This window comes from Taeniopygia guttata, chromosome 3 (genome assembly GCF_048771995.1).
Source record: "Taeniopygia guttata chromosome 3, bTaeGut7.mat, whole genome shotgun sequence".
In the NCBI taxonomy this organism is placed as follows: domain Eukaryota; kingdom Metazoa; phylum Chordata; class Aves; order Passeriformes; family Estrildidae; genus Taeniopygia; species Taeniopygia guttata.
The window spans coordinates 20,630,438-20,654,771 of NC_133027.1; the positions used below are offsets into that span (position 1 = coordinate 20,630,438).

General features: G+C 36.1%; 1 protein-coding gene across 1 annotated transcript in view; it reads right to left on the minus strand.

Annotated features, from left to right (window-relative positions):
* The window catches only part of TPO (thyroid peroxidase), a 45,017-nt gene extending 20,928 nt beyond the window's left edge, over nt 1–24,089 (minus strand). Inside the window, exons 1-7 of the mRNA XM_030267803.4 lie at nt 24,006–24,089; nt 16,126–16,219; nt 13,353–13,437; nt 11,561–11,730; nt 8,727–8,859; nt 3,899–4,028; nt 1,038–1,244 (exon numbers count right to left, since the gene is read on the minus strand). Of these exons, the coding sequence (XP_030123663.4) occupies nt 1,038–1,244; nt 3,899–4,028; nt 8,727–8,859; nt 11,561–11,730; nt 13,353–13,437; nt 16,126–16,219; nt 24,006–24,089 (903 nt within the window). The remainder of the gene's footprint in view (nt 1–1,037; nt 1,245–3,898; nt 4,029–8,726; nt 8,860–11,560; nt 11,731–13,352; nt 13,438–16,125; nt 16,220–24,005) is intronic.
* Between the last annotated feature and the right edge of the window lie 245 nt (nt 24,090–24,334).

Sequence of the window (24,334 nt, forward strand, 5' to 3'; positions counted from 1 at the left end):
TGCCTGTGGTCAAATTGTAAGCATTCATTAATTTCACTTAACCTTCCCACCATAAAAATTTTAAATTTTAAATTCTCCCACTATATGAAGACCAGCCACCTTTAAACAAATACCTTTTAAGATTTGGTTCTCTTTACAGTTAGCCAAATATTTTCCTCTACATTTAATGAAAGAGGAATGAGGCACTTAAAGAACAGGAGTTTGTGGAATGTTTATCAACTACAGTTTGCTGAGGCAAAAAAGGTTTTCTATTCTGATAGAAGCCCTGCATGGCAGTACATAGACAAGCTAGTCAAAAATCAAGCTCCAACACTAAGTAAAACAATTTAGGTTACTCTGACTTGAACATCACCAAGGGCTGTGATGGGCATGGGGCTTTCCTGTAGCCTGAGTTGGACAGGCTATACTTTGAGAAACAAAAACATTGCTACTCAAATTTTTTGAGTGAAAGAAGGACTATACTTTTAAATTAGGTGATAGAGAATACAGTATCCTAAATTTATACCTATTTATGTTTCTTCTAGTCCTCTAACAAGCTTTGAACTCATGTTTTCTATCTGTTCAAAGCAAAGATGTGATGTATGTAGGTTTCAGCAGCTCCCTGGAGATCATTTTTATACATACATTGAAAAGATAGCTCTCTTTGAAAGTTTGCATTAACTGGAAGAAGTATCTTTGCTTTCAGTGAGTAATGTTAAGATACTTTCATTTTATCTGACTGAAAATGTAAATGACTACTTTGCTATATTCCCCAATGGAGCTCAAAACCTTGAAGCATGAGAAAAATAATGTTAGGAGCGACCAGTAAGGCTTCTCTGCAACATAAACCTTAGGTTAAAAAAAAATGATGTTTTTATTAAGTACATTAACTACAGTGTATCATCTCTACAAAAAAACCCCATTAAATATCTACCTGTTTCATTTATTAGTTTTACTGTTTTTGATTTTTCTATCACTGTATGTTCTAATATTTCTTGACTTTACTCACCTGTTTAGAGCCTGGAATTTCTCTTGAAGAATTTAAGTTAGACTCTTACCTTTATTGGAAAACATGGATTTTGTTTTTCGCAAGTCACTTGGCACTCTGTCCCGCTTAGGAAGGTGATTCTACTTGTGCTCTGGGGTGTGAATGCAATGTCATGATCTATGTACTGTCCCCATACCATAATGATATCAGAATACAGGCTGTCTTCAGTAACAGCCTCATTAGGTGCATGAATAATTTTTCTGGTCACTTCACGAACCTGAGAAAAGAACCAATTTAACTTGAGTGTCAAACAATTTTTACTTTTCACAAAGTGATAAAACACTACAAAGTAGGGGGAACAGTGATAAAATCTATCATCCGCCTCCCCAACTTTATGTTGTAGAGTGCTTTTAATGGTTTGACTAAAACCAAACCAAACAAAAAACAGCCCAGCAACCCAACAACAATATAAAATCCAACGTCTACCAGGTTCTTCAGTGCCACAAGCAGTTTCAAGGACATTTCAGCTGAGTTTTTCTATATGTTTGGAATTGAACAGTGTATCTTTGATCTGGTCCTTTCCAGAGGATTTTGAAAACCACACATTTATTTTAGACTGTCTAAAAGTCTAATTCCGGTCTTATTCTGTTTTCTCCTCTTTAAAGAAGAAGGATTTGATGGGAAATCTCAAATCACTGTTGAAACTCAAAGTCTCATCTGTTCTGTATGTAAATGAAAGGAGCTTACACAGCCCAGGACATGAGGTCGGCTGCAAACACAGGGTAGCTGGAAGTTCAGCTTCCTTTTCCCAAGCAAGGAGAAGACAAAAAAATATTTCTGACGCAGTTCTGTGTAAGAGGCATAGAGATACATGAGGAGCTCTGAGGAAGAGCACATAGAGACATCTATGCTACTTATCCAGCCTATATTAATAACCAAGCAAAACCATCAGGGCAAAATCAGCACTCAGTTTGTGGAGATGTTCAGGGTGTCATTGTTCACAGACTCCTCTCTCATGCTACAGAATATTCCCTGGCAAATAACAGCTGCCTTGGAAGTTAAGCAACTGAAAGGCCAGCACATAAAATTGACTCACAGAGCATGTAATAAATATAAGGGCTATATAATGAATGTATAAGGCAGATTCAGTTAAATTAAATTTGTAAGGACAACAGACAACATGGAACTTGTTAGGAACATCAGAATTTATGCAGAAATAGTCAAAAGTAAGCTACCTACAGCTCATCAGAAATCCAAATCTTTCAATCAGTATTTTAATAGCTTTGGTGACCACAAACATTTTTTTTGAAGTTAGTAAAATTTGCTTATCACTGTTTTGCTTTATAGTAATCCTCACACTTATCTATCACTTTCACAATATTTTCCCGTTACTTTTGGAAGAATATAGTTAGATAGCTTAAAGCACAAAAAAAGAACAATTATGTAAATGAGAAAAAAGATTTATGACATTAGTTTTACCCTATCTTACCCCAAAACAAAGCAGAGAACCTTGCTGATGGTCAGATGTTGATGACCAGATTTGGTACAGTTATATAATCTTTTTTTAAGAGTGTTTTACTTTACAAGCATGTACCCTAGTGAATCTAGAAAAAGGCAGTTTGTACTATCTACTGGAAATTTGCCTATGTAAATGTCAGGTTTTCAGCTCTGAGTGCTAAATTGTGCAACTTGGAGACAATGTTATTTAATTAATAACATGAGTTGCAGGTGACATTAACACTAAATTCTCCTGCTTATCCTTATTAAACATACAATGCTTAAAATAACAAAACTTTGAGTCCATTAAAAGTCAGGTTTCAAAGCAATGATGACAAATCACAATTTGTAAATCCAGCCCAAATCATTTTATACTGCACTGGGGAATTTTTCTCCCAGTCTTCTGTGCAAACTTTCTTTTTTCAGACTTCCCTCTATGGCAGGTCTGCTATTTTTTAAGTATATGAGGTGCTAAACTATAAATATTGCAATACTTTCTAAGATCAGTAAGTTGAACTAGCTGAGAAATGAAGTCATGATTTGACAGCAATACTTGTTCAGTTAAGACTTGATAGCTTATGAGGAATGGCATCTACACACATGCTAGCATGTGTGTGTGCTTTATATCTGTTTAATTAACATCCAACCTTCTTTCCCCCTCCCCCCCACCCCACACTTCCCTGAATAAAGGTGCCATTATTAAAATAAAGAATCACAAAATTGCTGGAAAATCTAGGCTGGAAGGAAGCTCTGTAGACCACAATGTGCAACTTTAAATTGAAGGCAGGGATTAGGCTATTAAGAGCCCCATAAAGACAGATCCTGGGTATTTCCCATGAGGGATATGCCAGAAGTTGTCTAGGCTGGAATCCATAGCCCAACAAAAACCTTTTCCAATGTTCATTGTGCTCACAACAAATTTAGTTTCTTGTTTGAAGACAAAATTTTCTCTGGAGCAAATTGTGAGCATTGCCTCTGGCCATGGCACTGTGCATCCTTGTAGGCCTCCCTCTTCTCTACAATTTCATCATGGGAAGTCAGAATTAGGTCCACTGTGCACCTTTTCTCTACCTATGTAGAGAAGTCACCCTGTGTCTGCTGGCTGCCTGGTGCATGTCAGGTCAAGCATTTGGCTGCCTCTTTTCCTGCCTGCTCTCCCCTGCAGCACTTTTTAGAGCACTGGACTGCCCCTCAGGAGTGTCAGTGCCCCCTTCACTGCTCCATTTTCCCATTACTTTTGGGCTTACCCCAGCCAGGGACAGAGAACCTCTCACCATGTGGCTGAACTTCTGCTTTAGCAAAGCCACTGGCTTCTTGACTGAGCTCCGCAGATACTTTCAAAGTATTTTACACAGATATTTCCTTTACTAATGCACATGGAGGTGTGGTGGCAAGTGTGCTAATGGCCCAGTGTAAGTGTTTTAAGTGACTGACCGAGGGTAGCTGGAATCCATTGTATCGGATGCTGGAATCCCATCCTCGAGGTTGGCTGAGGCCATCTTCATAGGCTGCTGGAAGCCACCTAGCCAAAGCTGTGTTGGATGCCCCCCATCTAGGATGTTCCCTATGAAAAGAAAAAGAAAATTAAAAATCAACAGCAAGAAAGCAACAGCAGCAGTAGAACCTCTAAATATATTCTGAATAAAAAAATAGATATACATACATTCATACACACATACATACATACATATATATAATATTTATATTATATATATGTTCTGAATATCAGACCTGACCATAAAAATAAAATAATATGAAATAATCATCAGCCACAAAGCAAAATGCCATTAAAATAAGGTGTTCATGTAGCAATCTTTGAAAGTGCATAAAATTCTTGTCTTTATGTGTGCCAATAATAATTTTACTCAAAAGGAAAATAATGAAAATTGAAATTACTAATGAATTATTACTATTTTACTTGTGTTTATAACCTAAGTTGTTTACCTTTGGACATTTTTAAAATATTTGCTGTGAAGGTAAGTTCCTCATAGTCTCTTCATTCTCCATGAAGTCAGATATACTCTCAAGAGCCTTTGCTGGCATCTTTAAAAAGATGTTTGTTTAGAGCAACAGTGAGCAAATAAAAAATTGGGAAAATATGAAGAAACCCTTCAGTGTGAAGGTGAAGAAAACTTAAATGAAAATTGGAACTAGTCATAAAGAAGAAATCATTTAGCAAGACCAAAAGAGCCAGGGCTGAGGAGATGGGAGCTGAATCCAGTGGCAATGCTGCCTCTGGTTGAATCTATAACAATTTCTTGGGTCCATCTTTGGGAGCGCCTGTGCACAGGCCCAGGCACTGAACTGTGCTGCTAGGTTGTCAGCACTAACTGCAGTGTATTTTTATCTCACAAAAACTTGCTTTTCTCTGAATGTCACCTGCCTGAGTACATCTTGGCATCATTGAATACCAGATTTCATCCCACAGCCAGCCTAACTGGAAGGACAAAGAGGAGTAAAAAAGTGTATTCAAATGTGTAACAGTAAGAGGGTGGCAAGAATCAGATCACCTTTAATTTGAGGGTCAGCAAATGATTCTTGGTGATTTCTGTTTATTAGTGTAGTCAGTGAGTCTTGGGTTTGACCCAATTAATATTCCCTCTATCATGAATATTAGAAATGTTAGGATTTGTCTTTTTTGGTTGTTTTTCAATTTGTCCTATTCAATATATTTCATAATTGTTAAATATATATCAACACTAAAAAGAAGAAATAATTTTTTTGCAATGCATTCTGTTGACTAAAGTTGTAAAGTAAGCCACAAAGAGCCATAAATATTTCAGGAATGTTGGTAGAAATACAGTGTTAAAACATACATTTACATGGATCAGGATGCTAAACAATTATATTAATATTTCATTGATCTCCAGCACACTGAAGACACTCAATTTGCCAAGCTATATGGTGCTGTAATAACCTTAATTATCCACAATAATTCACACTTGAAGGTTGAAGTATGCTTTAATAAAGCATTCAAATTAGTTACAGTTGATTTGCCTTTATTGAAATTGCATAAAATACTGCACATAGTGTAGTCCTATTTCACTCAATTAAAAATAATGAAATGTTAATGTAACTGCTTAACCAGTGATTTTTCTCCTGATTGCCTTTGTATTTTAGCAGATCACTGAAATGCTACTCTAGTAAAACCCCTCTCACATGACTTTTTATTATTGTATTAAACATATTAGTATATTGGAATCTTGCTTGAGTTAAAAAGGCAGCTGAAATAATGAGACTTTGCTACTATACAGCTTTACAAAGTACTCAAATTTGATTACAATATAGTCTGTTTACGGAAAGTGGGAGTTTTCATTTACTTGTGAAATACTGGAATTGTACCATTTGGATTTTGTTTTGGCTGACTGAGAAGCAGGAGCCTTAAACTGCCATTTACTATCCAGATTTTTATCTTTTGAATTTTATTTTAATGTTCTGCCTAGTTGCAAGTAGATGGAATGAATGTCATATGTCAACTTAATAATTGGAGTTTGTGATGTTTTATGTTGTGCTAAGCTATCATTTATGTAACTTCTGGAAACATGGGACACTTCTGGAAAATAAGCCTGATAGTAATTGAACACTTAGCTTGCATTGAGGTGAAGTAGCTAAGCTAAAGGAAACATCTCAATTCTTTCTTATGGAAGTCAATGGACTCAGTCAGGATTGCCTGTTCTTTCTACTAGGTGAGCCATACTCATACTCCTAATCCTGCTGGTACTGGACCTCCAGACTGAGCACCAGCTCCTTACCTGAGAGAATGGTTAAGGACACTACAATGAAATAGAAATATTGCAGATAAAATTCCTCCCTGATGCCCCAAATATTAGGTGTACAAAAAGTAAGGTAGTCATCGAATAACCTGTCCATCGAGCCAGAAGGACAGACAGTTCCTGGGTGCCATCCTGTCATTTCATTCTATTTCTCACTACCAGGAATGGCCAAAGATGCAGCCTTGCATTAGACATATAACTACCTCTGAAAACTAAGATTAGGTGAAGCTAATTGCACTCTGAGAGTCCCTTCCTTTAGTACCTATAATTCCTTCACCCTTGAATTCCTCTCATTGTACTAGACACTAAAAAAATTCTTAGCTCAATGCTAGCTAGTTGGGATTAAAAAATGGGAAAAAATGGTCTTTGGATTTTCCTTCTGTTCCTTTTTCTTCATTTTAAATTAATGCAATTTTATTTTGCTTGTTTAGGGAGAAAGGAAACTAAAAATTGTTAATATCTCTTACTAGTAAAAGTGGATAATATCTCTGCTGGGAATGTCTGCTATTATGTTGATATTGTCCATAGAAGGTCATGTTTATGCTACACCTTTGTTCTAGGAAGTGCACACTAAAACAAAGCAATCTCAGTGCTAAGGAAAAAATCCTTTGCAATTGATCTGATTTGTCCCAAATGTGCAAACTGATTTAGTAGAACACTTCTAAAGCATTTCCTTGCTCCCTTCTAAATAGATTTTAAAATATTTTTTATTTTGGACACATAATTAATTCCACTAAAAATTGTGTTTCTAAATTTTACTCATGAAATGCAGAATTTTGTGTTCTAGAGTACAGATATATATTCAGAGTGAAAAAAGTACAAATGCAACATAGGTCTTGATATATTTTCTGCCTGTTGATATATTTTCTTCCTGAAAGTGGAAGCTGTAAAGCAAGGAAAAGCACAGACTGGTATTTCATGTAATGTCTGAAGTCCTTGAAGCTGGCTTACATCACAGAATATGTTATTTACATTACAGTGTTATGGGCTTTTTAGGCTGATTTATTTCAGTAGAACTAGAGGTATTTCAAGGGGCTCACAAATATTTAAACTCAGTTAAGATCTGATCACTGGTTTCAACACCTTTGGTTTTGAAGAGTTTTTTTGTCACCTTACACCTTTTACACACATTTAGAGCAAAGAGTCTAAAATACCACTAAATATGAGTGGTGGGTTTAAGTTCTGATGTGGTACAACCATAAAAACATACAAAGTAGAACACAGTGACAGCAGACCAGACTCAATTAATCATATTTACCTACCCAGCTTTAGATGTCAGACTGAAATGCCTGTACACATCCTAGCATTATCAGTCACTGAAGAGAAAAAGGTCTTTACCTATAGCAGATTGCTTCTCTCCATCTATAGGGAGAAAGACTAAACAGCCATGCCTGTAAATTAAGAGCTTCATCCACGTATCTGTGTTCAGCTGTACAAATCTTGGCCAATGTATTCAAGCCCTGATAGAGATGTCAGTGCAAATATTGTACTAGCTGCTAGTTCAGATTCCAAGCACTCTGAACATGCCTGGGAGAAATTATGGATAGCCACACAGTTAGATTTATAACACTGATTCATATCAGGTTGTGTCCTTTCAGCAAAGTGTCTATCAGACATGTTCCTTGCAAATGACTCGTGATGTAGCAAAACAGATTCATCTCATAAAACCAGCCTCACCGAATAATAAAACTGCAGAATTGTACTGCTGTTTATTCACCACATTGCAGAGTACTTAGCTTGTACAATGATAACAGCCTTCCATTTTCATCTCTGTAGCACTTCACCTGTAAACTTGCAGTCTACCTTTTAGTTTGTGACCGTAGGTCTATGTATCCAGAGGGTGCTGAGTACAGATATTGTTTTCCCTTGTACTTAAAAGGGCCCTCATTTTCAGTTTTACACTCATTGCATTGGAGGGTTCTGGAAAGAACACATCTATTATGTGGAGTTTTGCAGGAAACAATTACCAAATAGATTAAGCAGATACTAGTTTAAAAAAATAGCCACTAAACACATAGAAGCAGATATGTCAAATTAAAAATAACACCTAGAATTTTTAGATTCATGCTTGCTAACTGCTAAAAATAGAAAAATATTTCTCCTTGGGAAGTAATATTGTTTTCCTGTTTTATATAATTTTATCCAATTCAATAAAAATAAACACTGGGTTAGAATTAAGTTTTCTTTTTATATAGAAGAAGGCATCTACTAAATCAGTTCTCTCAAAATATGAAGTTCCTCACATAATCCTAGAAGCTTTCAGAGGAAAAGCTTGTTTACAAAAAGTAGTGCACCAAAGTTTAAATGATGAGTTCTTCCTCCAGGAGCATTCGCAGGTACCTCATTTACACACAAGTTGATGCCAAAGTTAACTGATTAACACCAGTCCCCCTTCACCAATTTCTTTGGAAAAAGTAAACTTTTCAGCTTCTTGGGTTTAAAGAACAAGAAAAAAGGATTTTTCAGGGCACAATTGTTATCATACATACCTGTTATTGCAGGCACCAGTGATGAGTCGATATTTATTAGCTAAGCAATTATTTGGACATTTTGGTGGCAACATATAAGGCAGACATCCAGAACTATTAGCAATCATAGTCAGCAGATCAGGTGATAAACGATCTGAAAGGAAGAACCCAGAAAAGCAATTTGCTGTACTGGATTTAGCTGCTAGAGTAGAAAAGGCATTATTGTCAGCTGCATCTACAGAATTCTCTCTCTTCCTCAGAAAAAGGACTTAATGAGAAGTGCTGCAAGAGGCTGTGTCAGGGACTTAGAGGCAGAGCTGGTTTTATTAGGTGATACATAGAGAACGAGAAGAAAGAGGTCCAGCAATAGCTGGGAACTGAGGCTGACCTGCTTGCTGCATCCTTCTTTCCCTGTGTTGTAGTCCTTTTCTTACCTGGTCCCTGTATTTACAACAAAGGTATAAAACAATGCCATTCAAGAACAAATGAATTTGCCAAGGAAGAAAAATGTGGGACTAGAAAGGTAAAGAAATTTAAAGACCCTGCAGCTGACTATAGGATTCAATGCTGAGTGGAAGAGAATCAGAATTATTAGCTGGAATTTGGAAGCTAGGTAAAATCAAGTCCCTTTATATCAGTAGACACCATGTTATAAATATATTGCTGAAATGATCCAAGATGGGTCTCCCAGTGAGCATCTGATGATGAGGGACAAAGCCACACTATTGTGTAAGCTGCAGAGAGCTGGTACCTATTGTCACCTCTGCAGGTATTGAAATATGTATGGCCAGTTGGAGGTGGATGTACCCATGAAATAGGAACAACCTGGTCTAGAGGAAGGTGACCCTGCCCATGGCAGGGGGCTGGAACTAGGGGGTCTCTAATTTTCTTTCCAGCTCGAACCTTTCCATGATTCTATGAATATCCTTTCTTGTTGCAGCATTTTTGAGAGAAAGAGGACATGAATTATGAAATTTGAGCTACTCCAGTCTAGGCCTCAGATTGAGGCCTGGTGAGGCCTTCAAGCCTCTGACGCAGTTAGAAATTCAGAGCTTGTGGCGCAGATAGAAAATGTCTTAAGGTGTCATGGGGACCACTGGGTTGTTTGGGTGTGAATTAGTATAGGTTTTATAATGTAAGGTGTAGGCCGTTTTAAGGAAAAGGTAAACAATGTTAGCCTACCAATCAGAGTGTCTTTGTTTCTGTAAACTATGTGGAAGCTTATATAAACTACCACCTTATCTTGAATAAAGGGAGAACGCTTGATTAACCACATTGGTTTGGACCTGCGTTTGTCTTGTCCAGCTTTCCGTTTTTCTGAGATTCCCTGGCTTTACTTTCTGAACTCAGAGAAACCTTGACACTCAAAGTGGCTACAACCATCGCATGATGAAAAATGAGGGTAGAGGTAACATATAACTCTTGCCCTTGTCTCCCCACTGGCCAATGCATGCCACCCAGTCCCAATATCTGTTTGTTCTGCCCATTCAACTCTGAAGTGAACTGCTTTAGTCCATTGTTCAAACCAAAATATTAAGCCACAAAAACAAGCGACAAAGATTCAAGGACCAAATCAGCTCAAATGGTGTTCTGCTGAGCAGTTAGAACCCATACAAGGCAGTAGTGAGAACAGAAGAATAGGTTGTTAGACTGGCTACATAATCTTGTCATTATGTACTAGTAACTTGTGTCAAATTTGTGGATAGACCTGTACTTCTTTGTTAGTTCAGGTTCAAAATTATACTCAGAGCCCAGCTCCCCAGTTATCTGGGCTGCCTAGTTAGATACTCACGTCTTCTTTAAAGTCAATTTAGTTCTTTAATTCATGTAAGACTATTCTATTGTGGCACATAGACTATACAGTGTCTATTCACATTCTATTAACATTGTTTCAGGTCTGAAAATTAACAAGAGTTTTGTGCACTTCTGCAGTTTAGAAATTCAACTTCTTTTTGAAATTGCACAGCACAAAAATAATTGCATCTGTGTATGTTTGTATGTACATAAGTATATGCACAGACAAACGAATATAGATAAAGATATATTTTTAGTTCTACAAATGTCCCATTAGTTTGATAAGTCAGATATTTCTGCAAGGAAATAAAATAATAACTGTGGTGCTTTATGTTTGTTTATAGCACTCTAATGCTTCTATATTTTGTAAAAAAACGTTGTAATAACAAGACAGAACACTTCATGCAAGTGAAAGAATTAAATTAGGGAGTGAAAAAAGTCAGTGTTTCTGATATTTTTAGCCTTCTAGACACCAGACAGACATCTTGAAATTCATATCTAATTAACAGCAAGTATTTTACTTAGACAACATTGAACTTTTTTGGACTATGTCTTACTTTCCCCATCTAATATAAACAAACCAGTTAAAGTGGAAATAAATGTGTAACAGCAGTGCATTATAAACTTAGTTTTGGAAATATGAACATATGTTTTTTTAAAAGGTGGCTATGCATATGTTGAGAGGAAGTGTGTTTGAAAATGGCAGTGCCATAGTGTGATAGAAGATCAAGCACTAAATCCAAACTGCTGAGGAAGATAGATATTTCACTGCAAACAAGAAGCGTACAACACCAAGAATATGCAGGCTGATTTATAGGCAATACAAATACACAGTTCACAGGATGAGTTCACAGGATGCCAATAGTGTAACACTGCTCTCCTCAACTATAAGAACACCACCCACACTACAGCAAAGAAAAATGTAAACCTATCTGAGCTGTTTTCAAGAACAAAGGAAAGTGCAAAATAAAATAAAAGTGAACTTGACTGAACTTTAATATAAAAGACAGCATTCAACAAATCAATAGGGTGGTTTGCCAATGTCAATATATTGTATTTACCAGTTGGATGCAATGAACGTTTGTGCTTCTGGCAAACTTTCTGTTTCAGCACCTCAATTGACATTTCCATTCGTTCAGCTGCTCGGGAAATATCTTGACTCTCTTGTTCAGGAAATTTTGAGAAAGCCAGCAGTAAGGCAGGGGTTGCTATTCCACTTCCCTGGATCTTTCTATAATTGAGATAAATACAGAAGGTTTTGCAATGTATACATTTTTAAAACTTTTTCATAACAATAAAGCTCTCTTGTGCTGGATATATTGTAAGTTTAAGGTATTTAAGGTATTAAGGTATATTTTGATTGAAGAGAACACTGGGAAAGCAAAGAGGAAGGCTGTTTAGTGACCTTGTGCAAGGAAAATTCTAGAAGAGAAACTGTGCTTCTGTTGGACACACAACAAGAGTTCATTTTGTGGGAAGCCTTTAGGATAAGAAAGAAACTTTTGGGGTGAGCAGAGCCTGCAGCACTAAGTGGATGACCATGTGCAGGATAGTCACAAAAAAGGTCTCCCAACTCACTGCTGTGAGCAGGCTTTGCTTTCATGTAACATTTAATACCCAAGACCATCCTCAGTCATCAGTAGGACTTCTGAGCACCAATTCTCTTTAAAGTCTATATATCCACATACAGAGTATTTCAAAGGAAGCTTAATAGTCTGGTGTCTGGGATAAGTGGTCTCAGATTTATTCCTAATAAAATTTCAATTCCTAATTGAAATAATCATTGTTAAGCATTTATCTTTAGCATCTCTTAGCATTTATCATGTTTAAGATATTGACCAAATAATTGCCACAATATCTTGTGAGACAGACAAATATCAGTATTTCCATCTATTACATGAGGCAGCTGAGCCACTGAAAGTTGAGACTTATGGTTTTAAATTTTAAATGCCTTAGGATTGTCACCAAAATACTATCACTAGAAACTGAGAATGACCTCAGTCTCTACATACAGAGGGGCAACAGTTCTTGACAACTTTTGTCCATGTAAACAGTTAACATTCACAGAGCTCTGCAAATCATGACTCATTTTCAAATCCCAGGGATAAGTCTTTACAAAAGTCTATGCAAAAATGTGGGGATTTTACCCTGTAAAACTTAGATGATGTGTTCCAAATATTGGAGAGAAATTAATTTTGTGTTGCACAGAAATCTAGTCATAAAATAGTTGAAAGAGCTCATTCTCTTACTATAACTCAAGTACAGAGCAGCTTTCTTGTAATTTGTTACCTATCTGCAGTCCAAGACAAATGTTTTATTTCCTTTCCCTTTTCATTTTTTTACATCTGTTGTAGATGGAAGGGGAAATATGAAATTCACTTTAACTGTCCAATTTAAAGCAACAGGTTTGGCTCCTGATGCCACAGGAGTTGCTCCTGTCTCACTGCACCAGAAAAACATAATTAATGTTCAAAAATAGGTCCATAAAAGTATGATTTTTTTAGCTATTTAATTCAGGAAAAAGCATCAAATTTTATTTTTGTGTTATTTATTTTGTCCCACAGTTTAAAAGAGCAATTTATATGGTGATAATGCACAAGGTCCTATTGGATCAGATTATCAGTGACATAATCATAGAATGGTTTGGGTTGGAAGGAACCTTAGAGATCCCCTAGTTCCAGCCCCCGTGCCATGGGCAGGGTCACCTTCCTCTATACCAGATCCCTCAGAGGTAAACAGTGGCAGTGATTTTTTTTATTGTTTGGGTTCTCAAAGAAACAGAAAGATCGACATCAAACTTTTTCGTTATGACAGTTTTTTTCCTGAATACATTACTCACTTCTTTTTTTTTACCTTTTAATTTCATAACGTGCAGCATAATCCACCAGACTAGAACCCTTCTGGATAGCCTTAGTAATGCAGTTATCTTCAATTTGTTCTTAACAGGGAAAAAACAAAAAGAAAGAAAGAAAGAAAAATATGTTCATAAGTAGCATATTTATTAAAATATATACAACTAGAAAATATACAAGTTTCTAATATTAAGGTACAGTGTTTGCCCTTTAAAAGCATCTCCATATGTTTTTCCTGAAATTAATGTTGTGGCTTCTGAACTTTCTAAAAGGTTAGGTAGGTGTGTTAAATGAATTCTTCCATAATTTATAAGACTTGGGGATTTAGATTTTCTTGCTTGAAGTATAAATCCAGTGTTGGACGTGTCATATACGACCAAGTATAATAGGTTCAGCTGAAACCTGTTGTGTTCTGTGTATGCAGCTGTATTCGTTAGGTTCATCAAACTGTCCTTGGATTGACAGGACAAACTTCATCCTCACTCACAGGTAATGTGAGCTGGTCTGAGACACATAAAGAATTCAAGTCCATATTCAAGCAAAATTAAGACCTGGGATTGGGCCAGTTCATGAAAACCCTATTCTTATTTCTTCACCTGTGTTTGGTAGAAAATTAGATGTGAACATAATAATAATACTTCAGCTGTGCTATTTTGTATAATGCTGTTATGAAGCTTAGCTTATCCCTCTTTTGTGTACATGTTGCTTTATAATAAAAGAACCAGTCATGTTTAAAGTCCAACTAGTTTATTTCTATCTGAACTTTGTGGGATGGCCCATTTTTTTCTTAGAAAACAAATAATAAAAAATAATAACAATAATTTATGTACAATTGTTCATAATTTATGTACGGTGTAATTTTAGGGGAGCATGTTTTATTTGTAGTACATTCTGTGCTATTTCTATTATCTATTTTTTGAAGAAGGCACTCAGCTCAAGGAAGAGAAATGTGTGATGAGGAGTAATCTCTCCTAGGCTAAATTATACTCTACTAAAGTTTTCAGTATCTAAGTATAGCAGTAGTTATTTCTCTTTTTCACCTATGCATAATAAAATATTCAAATGATTCATTTGGTGTTATCATTTGGATTTCCACTACTTCTGAAAACCTTTTTGAGTCTATGTTAAAAAAAAGTTTGATTTTTACAGGTCATACAATAAGTAGTTCTTTTAGAATTTAATATAGCATATTTTAAAATTACTTGTAGGGGGCTTAGCTCTGAGAAATATAACATGCTTGAAGCATTGCTCATCCTGTGATATTGATTCAGACTCTGATGTAAAAGAGAATATCCAGTTGCTATACTTAAATTCTGTTGTCTCTCTTCCTTTTCTTCTAAGAAGTATGAATTTGGTACCAAGACTGTGCCTTCAAATATGTGGTTCTTGAGTAATAAACATTACCTTGCACTGTCTCATCAGACCAAGAACACTTACTATAGAAACAATCATATTTCATCTATTTATAGCCCATGTATATTTTATATATTGATGCTTTCCTGTGCCTTAGGAAAGAATATAAAAAGGAGGGAGAGGGACTTCTTATATGACAGGATGAGAGCCGATGGTTTTAAACTGACAGAGAGCAAGTTTAGATCAGATGTTAGGAAGAAATTCTTTACTGTGAGTGTGGTGAGGCACTGGAACTGGCTGTCCACAGAAGTTGTGAATGCCCCATTCCTGGAAGTGTTGAAGTCCAGATTGGATACGGCCCTGAGCAACCTGGTCTTGTGAACAGCATCCCTACACATGGCAGAGGGTGTGGACCTATATGATCTTCTCTTCCAACCTAAATCATTCTATTGTTCTTGGCTTTATTTTGTATTAACCAACATCTAATATAATGTGGTCATTTTAGACCACATCCTTCCAAACAATTTATATGGAAGCTTAAAGTAAATAATCCAATATGGAAAGAAAACCTGATCTCCTGTTTTGAAGTGATAGTACAAAAAAGATTTCTCATAAGAAGCAATATCTTGGGAATTTGTTTTTATTTTAATTTTTTTTTGCATATAATTTTATTTTATTTGCGATTCTACACTAAATTCAGGTGAAAACTTTCCTAGGGAATCATATCACCAAAACTTATGAATCATGCATACAGCTATATAATATGAGATTATGGTTTGAAATCTTGTTTCTTTACTATCTCTGCCCTAATTTCAAGTAAAATCAGTTTCTGCAGATTTATTTTAAAATTCAGTCTGGTATCTGCTATGCTTCTAGTTTATTAGATTTAACTAATTTAAATTAGTAGATTACAAATGATGGTAAAAATTACAAGATTACATTTTTTGAACATAAGGAATACTGCAATCTGAGATGCCTTAAAATCCTCAGGGTACCAGCAGGCAACAGATCCACAGGAGAGAAGCACCGTTGTGGGACAGCAGGAGGGTGCCAGGTGGGACATCCTGTGACAAATAACAACTGCCTCAAGCACAGGATGATTAGCAGATGGGGAAAGAAATCCAGCAATCGTGCTTGGCAATGGTCATCTGACACATGAATGCTGCTAAGAAAGTAAAATCACTCCTAGTCAAAGCAGTGATTGAGATACCCTACACATACAAAGTTTTACTTACTGAGTTTATGAAACTACAATTTAAAAGAACACATCCATGGAATAATTCTCAGACAGGTCAGATAGAGTATTTTGCACACAGAAGAGGTTAAGCTATACTGCTGTTGCTACACTGTCTGCAGTGTCAGTGTATTTTCAGCTTAAGCATCAACATAAAAAACTAACGTCTATTCTCACTGCTACTTACCAAAGATAATGTCTTTCCCTATTTGAAAGAAAGAAAAGAAAACAGCTGTGAAGGCTATAGCTGCTGAAAATCCCAAAATAATGAAAATTTTCATCTACAAGAAAGAAGAGATAACAGTTGAAAATACATATACCTTCATCTTCTAATTATAAGCCAGACTATAAATAATTTTCTGTATATGGCAAATTTTACTTTAAAATTAGATTCCCAACCATGTTCTGACTATATTTTTGAAGTTCAAAGTAATTCATTTTCGCTTTTTCCCTTCCTTACTTATTACTTTTCTTTTGAAAAGCTTCTAGCACAATGATACACGTAACTTTATTTGATAACATAATATGTTCTCACAATATCAGCAGCACAGATATTAGAAATTAATCAATATTTTACTCCCATTAATTTTGAACTTCTTTGTGCACGAGACTGATTTGATTGTAAATTAGTGATTGCACATAAGATAATGAGGTGGCCAAACTAATCACAATTAGTCAGACCCTAATCTATGCTCCTGTCCATAGGTAACTGTGGTATCAAAGCAGCACAGTGAATATGCTCACTCTGCTGAGGTGAGCTGCATTCTCCATTGCAGTACTGGTACTCTGGCAGCTCTTAGAGCAGTGCAAATATATAAACTCTTCAACACATATAATTTTCACATGCACTATATTGACTGGAAAGTGACAGATTTGAAATAGTTTTAGATCCATATTCTATCAAAATTAAAAAAAGAAATCAAGTCTGAAAAACTATATTGCCCATAGAAATTCAATGTGAAAACAGCCCTTTCTTTTGCATTTTATGAGTTAATATAATGGATTTCTTCTGGAAAATGGCAAGCAAAAGTTTTATTGTCTGACCTTTTGTCTGCTGAGGAGATTATCTTCCACAGTTCTGTACTTTATCGATGGCAGTAACTGTTCTGAATTATGAAAGCCAAGTACTTTCCAGGGACCCAGTTTATGCTATCAGCTTTATGCACTGGTACTCACTCAAGCTTTAGCAGTGCAAATTATTTCAAAATCTTTTTTGGCCACAGTTATGTTCCCACAAAGCAGAAACTGACGTTAACACTTGACTTGTTTATTTTTTCCTGCTGGGAACCAAAAAATAATTGTGTTGTCAGTTCTTACATCAGAATTATTTTTTCCTGAATATGAGAAGGAAAATGAGTTAATATTAAATATATATATACAATTACCATGGTATGCTGTAAAAGAAAATATTTTTAATTAGTTTTTATTTTTTAAAAATTTGTTTGACAAAAAAGCAACTTTTTGTCCAATTTTATGCATTCTATACTTTGTGCTTTACCAAAAAAACCATTTGGAATTCAGATCCTAACCCCCCAGGTTGCCCACCAACTTCCTTCTAGCACTTTTTATTTAATCTTTTTCTCAGAGGCTAGCTGTTTTTCTTTACTCTTTTCAGCCCTATTGCTTGTTTTAAAGCCAGTAGTTTGACCTAAAGAATCTATTTGGCTGAGTTTTTTTCCCATTGTTCTATAGAGTCTATAGACCTCTCTAGGTCAAGATCAGATCCAAAATCAGTATTGAGGATTCCCTGATTTACTCTTTGCTGGTCACGCCAGGGAGATCACAAGGTGGAGCCAAAGATCAGAGTTTGATCTCTGCCAGAGGGACAAGGTGAGGAGGGGGTGGGGAGCTGGAGCACCCTGGAGCTGGAGGCTGTGGTACATAGTGGTGAAAGGAAACCTGTGAGCCTGTAAACTGACTGGAGGACAAACTCCAGGATGTCATTACAGCAGTTTGGGAATATCATACATAACCTGTTCACTGCAAAGATGAGTGGGCATGGTTCAGCAGCAAGCACAGAGAAAGGGGAACAGACCTCTATTGGAAAAGTAGGCTTATGCTCCTTGGCTGGAGGATTTAAGATTGCAGACAAGGAGTCAAACTTGCAATACCTCTTTATCCTGTTCCAAATTGTAAATCTTTTAAGATTATCTTTCCTTACATAAGAAAGTATAAAGGAGTTTGACTACTTCTAAGGCAGAGCTAAGAATTGAGAAAAGCAGATCCATTCAAATACCTAATAGAATAAAAAGCTCACCCTATATAATTTCATATACTTCACAAGTACTACCAGTTTAATTTCTGAGAGATGAGAGACTTCCTTAAGGTGAAAAAAAGGTTTGTTTTTCTTTGCTGTTTCACAGTCAAAAATCAAAGCTTCCCCATTTAGTTCAAAAAGAGCATACGTACATCAAGGTTTGTTTGAATAAAGTTCTCAACATTTGCTCATTGGTTGCAGTTGAAGTATTTGTCAACAGTGGGCCGTAAATATTTACATGCAGTAAATTGGTCTGTGATGAAAAAATGGAATGGCAACATTTGTTTTGTGTTTTTCTGAGTATGAATATTTAACTGCCCAATGAGCCACAAATATAGTTTTAGCTAAAACCTGTACAAAGTCTTAATTACACTGGACTCACACAGACAGGCACAGCTGAATTCCTATTCTTACTGGAGCTCATTCAGAATCTTGTTATCTAAACTGATTAAAGGGAATTGAGAGGGTAAAAAACAATATCTTAAGAACAGCCTTAATTTTTTTAATCCAAGATTTGCATATTGCCATAGTAAGTGCAGAAAATGTCAGTGAATATCCTGCTGAATGTACCCCCTTTGTTCCAGATTTTCTGTTATCTGTCTGTCTTAAGCCATTCTTCCTGCAGAAAGGGTGTCAGCCCTCATGCCCAGCAGTGAAATTGCACAGATCAATGATGGTCTAAACATGGAGTATGAGAACAGTATGAAACACTCTTTATACTAAGCAAAACTCTTGAGAAAAGCAGCAGTTTTTAATATGGTTTAACCTTAACAGTTAAACCATATTAAGTTTTAAATTGACTTGTTCAATTTTCTATATTCCAAATTAAATCTCCACATGAAAACAAATGTCGTATCTATGTTCTTAAAATTTAAAGACCTACATAATAAATCTCTGATATCTTTTTATTATTTGTGATAATAAAAAGATAAACTCTGTTCAATGAAGTATACCAAAGCAATAGAATTTCAGATTATTCACAAATACGAATTTCTGCAAACCTACTATGGTATTTAGAAAAAATTAGCTCATACTTAAAATATTATACAATTGAAGCTGATGTTTGTTACAGGAAACAGACACAATTCTATAACCTCAAAACAACTTACATTTGCACTGTAACAGCCTGCAGCCCTGCCAGGCTCTCTGAGGCATCATCAGTTCTTACAAGCATTGGATTAGAATGAGAGACCTTCAACACAAATCTGTGCTGCTGCAGGGGCTATTTCTGATAGCAGATTACACCATTTTGTAGCATTTAGTGACAATCCTGGGGTCTAGCAAAGCATGAAGGACACTATGGATGCCTAATCTATAATAGAAAAATTAGTTTCTAATCTCTTCTGACTTTTAAAGTTCTAAAAACACCCTTGCAAGAGAAGAGATAAAAAGTGCATATAACTGCACAATACTTCAAGAGGAGCAATTTTGCTGAAGTTCCAGATTAACAACATAGAAGTAACAGCAATAAGCCTCATTTTAATATGTTGAGCAAAATATCACAACTCAAAAAAGGCAAGAAAAGGGTAAAAGAAAAGTAGTTCAGTGGGAAACATCAATTTAGCCGGGTTTCAATGATGACATTACTTCTAGTTACTTTAAGTACTCTAGTTTCTTCTTCTGGGATCAGTTTAATTTTGTTAGAAAGGCTTTTTTTTGCTATTACTCTCCTTAGATAGAAAAGACCTTGTAGAGGTGTCTGAAGCCATGAACGGGATGAAGAAGGTGAATAGGCACAATCATTCACTGTCTATTCCAGCAGAGAACTAAAGCTTACACAGGTTGAAAACAAACAAAATGTACTGTTATTTAGACAACACAAAGCTGTACCATGAAACAGTTTGTGTCTGGTAAAAATTTTCATATAAGTTAATTTAAATGTTTTCACAATTTTATGGAATAAAAATATATTAAGGCCTATGAGGTACAAGACTTACAACAGGGACTCCTGAATCACAAATTAAGTACAGCTGGAATTTTTTGCATCCTTTTTTTTTACAGGCTTCTCCCAGCATTAGCTATTGTTTGGGCGGGGGGGGGGGGGATTTGCGGGGGAAGTTTGTGTTTTGTGGGGTTTTTGTTGGGTTTGTTTGGATTTTGTTTGTTTGGTGTTTTGTTGTTGTTGTTGTTGTTGTCAAATAAAAACTATAATGTTAAATGTCTCTCAGGGCTGGCAGGGTGGCCAGGCCCAGAGGGTGGTGGTGAATGCTGCCACATCCAGTTGATGGCCAGTCATTAGTGGGGTTCCTCAGGGCTCAATATTGGAGCCAGTCCTTTATCAATTATTTGGACAAGGGGATTGAAGGCATCCTCAGTCAGTTTGCTGATCAAACCAATTTGGTTGGGAGTTCTGATTGCCTGGAGAGCAGAAAGGCTCTGCAGAGGAATCTGGACATGATGAATCAGAGATGGATTTGGTCATTACCTACTGATTTTAGTGTATGATGCTGAAATCATGTTCTCAGATAAATTATTTTTCTCAGAAGCAGGTGGCATCTATAGAGCATGAGACTGTCTTGTTAAAACATTAATTTAAACCCAAATTGATATTTTCTCTCATGCAAACAAGCATTAAAAACTCTAGTTACAGGAAGAATCCCTCAGATGCTCTGTTATTTTGGAGTAACCCAACTTGCAGAACAAAATTATGTAGGTAAGATTTAACTGTAGAGAAGAACCCACTCAATTGCTCGTGACTGAATTAATGTGAATCCTGTATATCACTATTTGAAAACTCTGCCTTAACTAATGAACAAATTATGATTTATGTGAAAGAATGTGGAGCATATGAACAATTTTAAGGTCTATAGAAGGTCTGAAATTCAGTGGCTTGCATCACAAAAACTTTTCCTTTTAAAATGAGACAGAAAATTAATCTTTCATCTTCACAGATTACTAGTTTCAAACAAACTCAGACTCTTTCAGAGAGATCATTTCAATTGCAAGTGTAATGGTGAACTTTCTGCCTTCCTCCAATGCATCATTCTTTTGCAGAGACCACTGCAATTTTGGATTATGAAGTCTATGTCTTGGATTTAAGGATGGTCAGTAGATACACCATATGTCATGTAGCCATAAAACTGATCAAATACAAACAAGACATGATCTTTTGTAATTTAGGAGAAAACAGAAATGGATTTAGCAAAGCAAAAACAATGACCACATAATAAAATTAAGACAAACAAATTTTAGTATTCAGCCTGCTGTGAATGAGGGTCTTAGTATGATTAGTGACAAATTCGCAAAATAATTTAGAATTCCAGAGAGAAAACTAGGAAGTGCAAATAGTGACAGCGATTCTTTACTATACTCAAAGGATAGCAGATGTTTCTGTCCTGCTTTTGTAGTGAAATATTTCCATGGTAGGAATAATGACAAATGGATATCTCACTTTAGAATTTTTTTTTTTTTTTTGATAGCACTAGGATCTGGACAATGTCTTTGACCTCCTGCTTCCCAGGACCAACTTATTGGGAAAATCCAGACAGTCATAATGTTTGCATTTTGTACCCATCATTTGAAAGAAGAAAAAAGTGATGTAGTCAAAGTGCTCAAGAAAAGGAGGTGACATCTATGAAGGAAGAGGAACAGGGAATCATCATGGAGAGAGAATCTGCCCTGTAGATCAGTGTAAATGCTGTATCATGAAGAACACTTTATGGTAGTTGTGTGTTCTCAGCTGTTCTAATGAGCTGGGTCAGATATATCAGCAGGACAGCGCTGGTACAGTCCATTCTGAGAAGTGTTACTCTCTCTCTTCACTCTCTGAAACTAAAAAGCCTGGGCTTTTTTGGGATGTATACCATGCCCAAAATGAAGCATTACAGATGGTTGTGATGTGGAAGCCCCTCTGTACACATAAATGTTGCAATAACATGGAGAGCAGTGCTTGAATTCCTCCTCACACTTAAATGCTTTCTGCTGTTCTGCTTTAGTAACCTGCCTGGTAGGTGCATTTTCCCAGGCATGGCATTGCCTTCACAACTTTATTATTTAATTTTTAATTATTTGTTTTTATAAATTCAAAGATAAAGGAAATAATAGATATTAACACAGTAAAAAATAATTTTGGAGTTGGAGTTATCAGTTTGGAAAAAGAGGTAGTAAAGGGAAACAAACAGCCAGTGATATTTGATCATCTCAAGATGACCACCAACTCACTAAATGGACTGTTCACTAGACACATCCTACATTATAAACACATTTTGTTAATTGAAAACCACATTTTAAAGCTTATGAGTTACTCTTGAACTGTTCCATCCAAATTCATATTCACTCAGGCAAATGAGAATGCTTGCAAATTGATCTCCAAATTTCCATTAGTCTGTCACAAATCAGGAAAGTAAATGATCTGAAGAAGTTAAATGAAACATTCGTCATGAGTGCTGATATTAAGAGGTCACAAAGCACTACTGTCTGGAATATTTAGTGTTCAAGTGAGCCTTATGGCTGAGTAATAAAAACATCTTGGCTATTTGACGTCATGTCAAGCTTCCAAAAATCTTGAACTGTTGTTTTTAACACCCTGATAGGTTTGAAGCATTCTGTAGCTAAAGTATGCTTTAGAAAATTCTCAGACTGAGCAAACAGGAGATGCTACAGCTTTCTTATTTCTGCATTGAGACATCCAGATGCAAAGGCACATAAGAATTAATGAACAGGTAGCATTAAATAGTAGCTAATAGCACGCATGAAACCTATCACATTTAAATTAGCATTAATAAGAATCGATACTTTGTGAAAAATAAGCTGAGGTTACCAAATAAGTGATGGAACAGTGAAAAGTATGTTTATGTATTTGTATGTAAACACACACAAGATAAATAAATAGATAAATAAATAAATAAATAAATATACTCACACACACACATACAATGTGTGTGTAACACAGATAGACACAACAAAAGAATACATTTTTTTACTGAAGTCTTCATACCTAAACTGAGGCAAAATTAATAATAGATAACATTGTGGACTGACAAATAAAAAACCCCAACTTTTTTAATACAGTCAAATATAAAGTGCTGCCTTTAGAAATACATTTTATAGATAAGAAACATGTGATAAGAGAATTTGGAGAAGCTATGACTCAGGAGAAAGAAAAAGATATAAAGGAATCATTTATCACTGATTCTCACCAGACTTTTCAGGTACGCTGGCAAGACAAAATAATGTGCATCCCTGAGATATAAAAGAAAAATAATAAGAAAAAATAAAAAAAGGAAGAAAATAAGACTTGCTGTCAATATTTGGAACTGGTAACTCTACTACAAGGTTACCACATCCATTTTTGAGATCTGCAGACTTTGAGTAAGCTTTTACAATGTGAAGCTTAAAGGAGTGAAAGTTCTTAGTTTGGTGCAAAAATGCTGAAGTTTGGCATTATAACTGGTTGAGCATTTATACTTTAAAAAAGCCTGTAGGGAGCAAGTTTTCATTTCTGCAGAAAAAGGTATAAGAAGATGAGCTGTACTGGAATTAAACAACCCTGGCTATGAAATAAAACATAGCTCCCAAATAGCAAAAAATAAAATTAAAAATTGAAAGTGGTGACAAGGGTACACAGTGAAGAAGAAAGAGAAGAAAGAAAGCCTTCTCTACAGGGTCCTGACCCCCTAGGCCTGCCTTAGTTCAGGGCTCCTGCATACAACACCCTTGGATCCCAGTCTCCTGTCACACCAGCTCTTTCTGAGAAGGAGAATAAACCCAAGAATTTACAGAAAGAGCAGCAAAATTTTCCCCCTTCTCCCCCACCACAACACCCCCCATCTTCTCATTACTCCTCCTGCAGACTGCTATGCAGCACTTACCTGCTGCCCTTCCCGTGCTCCTGCCCAGCTTCCCAGCCCTGCTCTTCTGCAGGCAGCGGCCAGCTCAGCCTGGGCAGCCCCCATCCACGACCACCCTTCTTTTCTACACCAGCTTATTGCAGGGTATGTAATGGTAAGTGGCATTTAATTATGGGTACCTTTCTCTGGTACAAGGTACCAGTGCCACATGGTAGAGCTTGTGTATGAATACTGAGTCCCTGAAATGAAAAGCTGCTTCTGCAGAGTGGATTAAAGGTGCATGATTTCATCTGTACTACTGGAGATATCCAAATCCAGATAAGTGCAGTTACACAGCCTGTTGCAAACAG